The sequence below is a fragment of the Quercus robur genome, chromosome 2 (assembly GCF_932294415.1).
Source record: "Quercus robur chromosome 2, dhQueRobu3.1, whole genome shotgun sequence".
In the NCBI taxonomy this organism is placed as follows: Eukaryota; Viridiplantae; Streptophyta; class Magnoliopsida; order Fagales; family Fagaceae; genus Quercus; species Quercus robur.
Window position 1 is genome coordinate 62,376,533 of NC_065535.1, and position 8,788 is coordinate 62,385,320.

General features: G+C 33.2%; 1 protein-coding gene across 1 annotated transcript; it reads right to left on the minus strand.

The window, feature by feature from the left end:
• Positions 1-5,278: 5,278 nt before the first annotated feature.
• LOC126714400 (uncharacterized) lies at positions 5,279-8,506 on the minus strand. Its single transcript, XM_050414538.1, has 7 exons — positions 8,339-8,506; positions 8,126-8,247; positions 7,974-8,026; positions 7,442-7,505; positions 7,302-7,344; positions 7,143-7,190; positions 5,279-5,743 (listed from the first exon to the last, which is right to left on the minus strand). Exons 1-7 carry the CDS (start codon positions 8,417-8,419, stop codon positions 5,588-5,590), a joined length of 567 nt encoding a protein of 188 aa, XP_050270495.1. The 5' UTR covers positions 8,420-8,506; the 3' UTR covers positions 5,279-5,587.
• Between the last annotated feature and the right edge of the window lie 282 nt (positions 8,507-8,788).

The window sequence follows — 8,788 nt, forward strand, 5'->3', positions numbered from 1 at the left end:
GACCATTCATTTTCATCGACTTTGAATGTCATATATCGAATTATCAATATGAAAATAAAATCATATTACAATATAAAAAACCTTAAAAAAAAAAACCTTTCATTTTTAACTAAATTAATTATTTTATGTAATGATATTTAATTCAGTTTGATCTTTAAAAAAAATATTTAATTACTTTTAAATCACATTTATTGTGGCCAATTAATATTTTTAAATGAGCTTTGACAAATGTGTGTGCTGGAATGCAAAGGGTGTCACGTGCACCTAACAATCTCCCCCTCCAGCACACTATGGAGGAGATCTTCAACCCAAGTCTTCAATTAGAATTCATGCCAACCAACCTGACACAAAGCTTTAACTTCTCTCTAGACACAACCTTGGTCAACATGTCAGCTGGATTTTCATCTTTGTGAATTTTCTCTAATTCAAATGATTGTTGTTTAACAACTAGTCTCAACCAATGGTATCTCATCTCAATGTGCTTCGAGCATGAATGGTACATAGAATTCTTGCTCAAGTCTATAGCACTATGATTATCACAATTAACTATATACCCATCTTGCTTCAAACCTAATTCTTGGAGAAACTGTTTCAACCAAAGCATCTCTTTACCTATTTCATTACTTGTAATATACTCAGCTTCAGTTGTAGATAAGGCAACACACTTCTGCAATCTTGACTGCCATGATACAGCTCCCCCTGCAAAAGTAAATAAATACCCTAATGTATATTTCCTACCATCAAGGTCACCTGCCCAATCTACATCTACATAACCAGGGACGGAACCAGGATTCGAACCTGAGGGGGGCAAAGCTTAAAACAAATTTTTTTTATGAAAATAAAAACTAATATCTATTTCATATTTAACAAAATACTACATATAAAATAAGTGTTTCTTAAACATTTCAACACATTTATCAAAATGGAACTCGGCACTATTTCAGAGGAGATCCAAAAATATATATATTTAAGGGCAAATTTTAATTTTTCAAATTACATATGTATACCAGTTTTTTTTTTTTTTTTTTTTAATTTTAACTGGGGGGTCTATTAGGACCAAAATTTAAAATTTCAACATATATATATATATATACAGGTTTTTTTTTTTTTTTGGGGGGGGGGGGGGGGGGGAGGGGGGCAATGGCCCCCCCCTGCCCCACTGTAGTTCCGCCCCTGTACATAACCCTCAAAAACTGGTTTAGAATCACCAAAAAATCAAGCACAATTTAGAGCTACCCCTCAAATACCTGAAAATCAACTTCATTGCTTCCCAGTAATCTATAACAGGATTAACCATGAACCTGCTCACAACACCAACTGCATGAGCAATATCTGGTTGTGTGCAAACCATAACATACATCAAACTCCCAACTGCTAAGGAATAAATAGTTGATGCTATGTCTTTTTTCGTTTTCTTGGATGAAGAACAAGATTTCTTTCTTAGCTTGAAATGAGCACCAAGAGGTGTATTGACTGACTTGGCATGCTTCATATTAAACCTTTCAAGAACCCGCTCAATATACTTCTCTTGTGATAACCATAGCTTCTTGGCTTTCCTGTCATGCAGAATCTGCATACCCAAAATTTGTCTTGCTTGACCCAAGTCTTTCATATCAAATGACTTGAACAAGTCCTTCTTCAAATTTCCAATCACACCTGCAAATTTCCAAAAGTCTTCAAAGCTAACTCTTTCATTTATTGAGAAATGACCAAAGCATGGGACAGGTCTGACTTCTCTTTTTTGAGAAGTGATGCAAGGCGTGTGGGACATGCTGAAGGAAAAGAAAAAAAGAAAAAAAGAAACTAAAACCATTCGGTCTTGTGGGAAGCTAAAGAAAACAGAGAGCCATTCGGACATTTTGTGTGTGAGTTTCAAAGAGAACAAGACACAGAGAAAAAGAGTGCTTTAGCTTGAGTGGTGCAGTTCGAATGAAGAGATAGAGAGTGTGAGTGTGAGAAAGTGAAAAAGAAAAAGGAGATATTTTTCTTTACTCAAGTTACACACAAGGAAGATAAATTGGTGGACTTCTCATGGAGTTTTTGAGTGCTACAACCATGGAGAGTTGGAGTATTCAAAGGAAGATTTTCCTAATGGCTTTGTGGTGAGATTATATTTACTCTTTGAGATTTATTTGTTGTATATCCAATTTATTGTGGACTGCTAAACTTGATAATTTTAATCTCTATTTCATAGTGGATATTTTTCGGAGCTGTCCCGTGGTTTTTCCCTTTACACTGGAGGTTTTCCACGTAAGATTTGGTGTCCTTGTGTGGTTGTATTTATGTGGTGCTTGCTGAAATTTTTCTGTTTCCATAATATTGCTATTACTTGGTAGTCATTAATTTTAATTCACACATAGACATTGAGGGGATTAGAATTTTTTCCCAACATGTTCTTGGCTGGATCTTTGGGTTTTGCTTCTCTGTTGTCCATCTTCGTTATTGCCTCTGGATCAATGTTTGTTAGAGAGAGAATGAAGGAGAATAAAATCTAATTATTCCATTATATATATATTGAAATTTCTTAAATTACATTGCACTATAAGATTCATTGCTATTGACAAAAGAAATCTTTATAGTATTGTACAATTTTCAACCTTTTTTTTATTATAGAAAATTGTTCAATTTTAAACCTATACTATTATTATCCTATATATTATAAAATAAAATAAAATAATACCACATAATAAGCAGGAATTTGTACATAACATACACAACTATCATGTATTAAATTACCAATACATTTAATTGTAAATTAATGGTAGGTTACAAATATTGAGTATTTAATACTCTTATTTATCATATCTGACCATTTTCATTGTCTTGAATGTCATATATTGAATTATCAATCTGAGAGTAAAATCATATTACAATATAAAAAACCTTTAAAAAAAACCACTCATTTTTGTCTAAATTAATTATTTTATGTAACGATATTTAATTCAGTTTGATCTTAAAAAAAATATTTAATTCCTTTTAATTCACATTTATTGTGGCCAATTAATTTTTTTTTTTCTCATAAAAACTTTCTTTAACTTGATTCTTAACTAGTACCCTAAGGGTACTCGTTAGCATTTCCCTTTATATATATATCATTATTTTTTTGGGATTCCTATTTTTTTTTTTTTTTGATGGGATTGGTTTCCTAATTTAATACGTAATAATAGTGGCAGTTATGATTCCTTTAATTTGAAATATGTCCATGGATCCAATCGTGTGGTGTAAATGATTATGGAGATAATTTTGAATTAACATTTCCATTAATTAAAATATTGCCATTAAAGAAGGGACATTTTTTCCTCTCTCTTCATTTCAACATTAATTTTGATCTTAAAATTTTTATACTGGGTTGGTTTTGTTGGGGTAGTGGGTTTGATACACACCTCTACTTCTAGGAAGTTTCCTTGTTCAAAGTATAGTCCTAGAAACTTCTTTATTTACAGGGATGCCGCAACAATTTTTTCTCCCCTTAATAAGCTAAATTAAAATTTCTATATTGGGATGGTTTTGTTGGGTTAGTGAGTTTTGGCTTCAAACCACTTCGGGAAATGCTTTTCCATAAATGTGTGTGTTTGGTAGTTACCGAAAATTGGGTCAAACTGAAAATGTTTTTCGTATTGACTGTAAAATAAGGGCTCATGGGCGTAAAATCATTTACAGTTTGATTTTACCTTCAAACAATTTTCGAAAATCACACTTGAAGAGAGAAAGCTCGAGCACACTCCTCACACGGTCCAAAACCCATATCCAAGCTCACCTCAACCAAGCTTCGGCCAGCCTAGCCAAGCTCCGACCAGCCCAGATCATTCCGCCCCATGGTCCAAAACCCATCTCCAAGCTTACCTTCAAACCATTTCCAAAAAATAAAAAATAAAAAATAAAAATAACCGAACCCCAGATTGCATCACCGCATCCAACCCCAAAATCACACCCTAAATCGCACCAATCTCGTCGCATCCCAGCATCGGCAAGATCGCACCCCTGACCCACTCATGCCCAATCTCTCTCTTTCTCGATCTACCTCGAATCCAAATCTTATGTCTCACTTTTCTTACTCCACTCTATACTCTAACAATAAAAGCTTGCCAGGTGTTAACATAATTAATTAAATACTATCATTATTGACTTATTAATATTATCATTATTAATTAATGATAGTATTTAATTAATTAGGTGAATACGTTGCAAGCTTTTATTAGTGGAGTATAGAGTAGAGCACGAAAAGTGAGACAGAAGATTTGGACTCGATCTACCTCTCCCTTTCCCTCAATTGTTGATCACTCTCTCTTCCTCCCTCTCTATCTGTTTCACCAAATTTTTGAGTTCAATGAATGTTTTGTTTTGATTTTTGTTTCTTTTAAGTTTATTATTGAAATTTTCTATTATGAAATTTGTTTGGAAGCTGAGAAAATGGTTGAGAAAATGTGAGAAACTAGAAGGAAAATAATATTTTCAGAATGCAACCAAACACTTGAAAATATTTTCTTTTCCCGAAAATATTTTCACCTAAAAATATTTTACACCCGGAAAATATTTTACATTGAAACAAACGGATCCTAATATTGTTTCTTTTTCAATAGCCTTGACCGTATTTTTTGCCACTGATCTGAACGGTAAAGCGTAGAAAAGAAAAAGAAGATTAAAAGTGGCTGAAAAACATGACCATAACTCACAACCATGAGATCTTAGATTTAGTAATACAATGATGGTAAATTTCTTCATCCTCTCTCAAAAATCAAAACTCCCAATTTCTTTATACTTGCCAGCATAAGGTGCAATTCTCTAACATGAAGATTTCCACTATTGTATCTACTACAAACGTTGAGTAGATTAAGATGCCATTCATATTTAACTATTTACTTGTTTCTTAACCTAACAGTTTTTGTAATTTACGTTTTATTCTTAAAAGCTTTTTATATTAGTTATTTAGTTATCATTATAACTTACAAGTAACTTTATTTATATATTTACATTTTACATGCCAAATTTATATTCAAAGACATTGATAACTAGATATGGTTCATGACACTTAATTTTATTTTATTTTTTTTTGGGTAATGATAACATTAGCGAATCATAAACTTAAAAAATTGGGAACTATTTAACTTGAGTATTTGTGTTTATTTGTTCTCTTATTTTATTAAAAGAAATATAAAGACAACGTAATCAAATTTGTTATTTTTTTGCACGTTGAAAAAAAATACGCGTTATAGCAGGTTGAACCAAACACAAAAAGTTTGGGTGCAGATCATAGATTTTGTAACTTGTTTTGAACACGTTTTTGACCCAAATCTGACTGGGAATTCAAGCTCTTAACTTTACTAATCAATTTAACCCGTTTGTCAGATTTTTCACATTTCACTGTTATAGAGACTTAAGCACTTACACAGAATGAGCAACCTGCAGGAACATAAAATGGGAGAAAGGCATTAATACTACTAAATCTTAACTATGCCCCCCCTCCCCCCTCCCACTTAAAAAGAGACTACATTTCTGGTAAATGTGATATTTTAGCATATCAGGGAACAAAAAGTATTTGGTGTCCTCATAGTACATGTCATTGTTCGGAATTGGGAATTCACACACCTTAATTCAAACCTAGATCCTCATCTCCCTCATCACCAGTATCATCTCCACTCAGCTCAGCATGTTCCTCAAGTGAGATATTGGAAATTAACTCCCCAACCTTGTTTTCTTCATTGGCTGTAGTTTTCACTGAACTTTTAGATTTATCTTTGTTCATCTGGTGGAATTGAGGGGGGGAAAATTAAACAATAAGAAAACACATGCGGTACAAAAGCATAAGGATTAAGGGAACAAATACAGAGCACTCTTATTAGCATAGTTTCTCTTTTTCTTTTTATATGTCACACAAGTAGCCAATATATTACTTTAAAAAAAAATGGTGATTGGTGATTGGTGATTGATGAGTTTCACATGCACCTAGTGGGCTTAAGTTTTAAATCCAAGGCCTTACCCTTCATCCCATTATTATAGGAAGAGAAAGTGTCAATTGAATTAGCTCATGGGGAGTAACAAGTAGGTTTTGAACCCACAACCACATCCTCTACCCATTCTTCTGTAAGAAGAAGGTATGATTTAAGATAGAGGTCATTAGCAAGAGTTGAACCCTGCAATAAGTAAAGTACCAAGCACAGGACAGGATCTAATCCAAAACTATGCACATGAAAACAAGCTCAACTTGCTAAGAACTAGAAGTATATGTAAATGGAACAATAACTGGAAAAGGCAACACGATTAGAGATACATGTAAACACAAAATAAAATGCACAGAGAAATGGAAAATATTATATAAATGCAAAAACCATATCAATATGGAATTCATAATGCAAAATAACATTCAAAGTAAACAGATGATGTGTCATCTTGAACCTGGGAGCAAATTTGGCTGACCAGGCAAAAAGATAGCAATTTACAACTTGTATCTTATTCTTATCTCTTGTCCAATAAAACAGACAAGAAAGGAGTACAGTCATCTTAGTCTCACTATTAGCCTAAGATTTACTAAGCTGATCAATGAGGAGGCTGCAATTTTCCAGGAGTCTAGAAAGCTGATTATTTTCCTACTCTCTATATATTGCATGATTAAGTATTTTCTGAATGCCTACATTAATTAGCTCAATTAAGAGTCATAACAAAAGGGGTCTAAAAATTCTAAAGTTAATTTCCCTAACACTTATCAAAAACATGTTTCCTTTCCACTCTTCTTTCTGTGGAAGGGGTCCTAGTAAGTTCACACATAATCAATACAACTGCCAAAAATAATCTAGAAGTTTTAAAACGAAAGAGACATTGTCCCATTTAAGCTGAGTATCGTGAAAATTAGTCTCTTGGAATATGTCGCTGTGTATGATCAAAATTTAGAAGCTACAACATGATTACCTATTTCTCAGTATAGCATTGATGATAAAAGGATTTCATGAATAACAAAAAGTAGATCCACATCATAAACTACGTTGATTTTTAACTGTATAATATATAGGACTATTAAGGATTTCATTTCTCGTTACCCATATACTATACAAGTATGAAAGAATGAAAGAACTGAACGGATCAAAAGTGCATTTGAGCCTTATAAAAAAATATCAAATAGCTGAAAAGCATTGCTTTAGAGAGCTTACTGCACGTAGCAGAGTCCTCCGGTCCCTTTCTCGAGCATTCTTAATGGCCTACAACAAAATCACCAAACCTATTAGCTTTTAACACACAAAACCAAGCCTTATCTGCACAATTCATACAAATCATTTGACAGTGGGAAGGAAATAAAATAAAAGAACCACCTCATCAAGCAACTTTTGCTCGGCCTCTACTTCTGAAGAATCTCTACAAGAACAAACACCAAATGAACAAAATTTCATACACCCACAAAATAAATAATGAATATAAAATACAACAAAGCAATAAAATTTTCAAACAAAACCTTCCGACTATACGACCCACACGGCAACGGCATTTTGCGCATACACTCTGCTCCTTAGCACAACCTACATCCACATCAACCCAATTCCTAAATTCTAGATTAACCAAAACCCAATAGCAAAAAAAAAAAAAAAAATGAGGCTAAATGACAGATTAAAGCCAGATCTAAATTTGCCCAACAAATTACTAGCCAAAAATAAAAAATCTTTGCCCAAAATTCAATTCAGTCCGATTACTTTTACTTTTAATAAATGTAATCTTTTACTTCTATTCTAACCCCTCTAAAGGAAGTAGAAAACGAATGGAATTTAGAACTGAAATGAATAAATCAAAAGTTATAAGACACTAGATTCATGGGCAAAATCAGAGAGTGCAATTTGTAATTTAGCACCAAACAAGAAAAATGTATTTAAAAAAACAAAGCCGAGCTACAAATGGCCTATTTGGTAGTATATTCCAATACAAATTTCAACAAACTTCAGAACATGCTTTACTATTTTCAATTGTAAAAGCTTTGATTGTGAAACACAAACCAGGACAGAGATTATGGTAAGCTTGGCGAACGGCGCGTTTGGAGCATCGTTGACTGCCACAAATATTAATTCAAATTGAGATGTTATTGAAATCTAAAATCCAACTATTTCCAATATATTATATATGAAGACAAAGAAGAAAAAGAAAGTACCATTTGGCAGGTTCGGTGAGGGACTTGTATTTTCCGTAACGGCGTTTCCATTCGATCTGCTCTTTACAACGTAGGCACACGCCCGTAACCTCGGACAACGGCCTAAACCTTCCGCCGACTTCCTGTCATAATATGAAATACCTTTTTCCTAAGTAAAATTTTTTTCCAGAAGTGGGAATTAAGAATAAGAAATTCGATTATTTGTTGCAATACCGTTTCGTTGATCTTGACGCCGGCGTTGGGTTTCCAGGCGAATTTGTTTTGATGCTTTGGGGGTCCTTGCCTGCTGCCCATTTTGTTTTTTGGGGGGGTTTTGCGTCCGCGGAGAATATAGTCTTATTTAAAGAGGTTTTAGTCCGGGGTTTTGATTTTAAAGGATGACCTAACCGTGTTGCTAGTTGCTGTAGTATAAACGACACGACGTGTCGTTTCCTTATCAGGCCCCAAATTTCCGTTTGTTTCGATAAAAACCTTGTGTAAAGATAATTTCTCATTATTTTGTAGCATAAAAAAAGATGAGTTAAAGAAAAACTATCTTTGATTAACATAAAAAATACGACTTATTTTTAGATATTCTTTTCCATTAAAATTTTTTTGGAAAACAACTCTATTTCATAGCAAGTTAAATAATGGAAATTAAGAGATTATTTTTCGACTCATTTA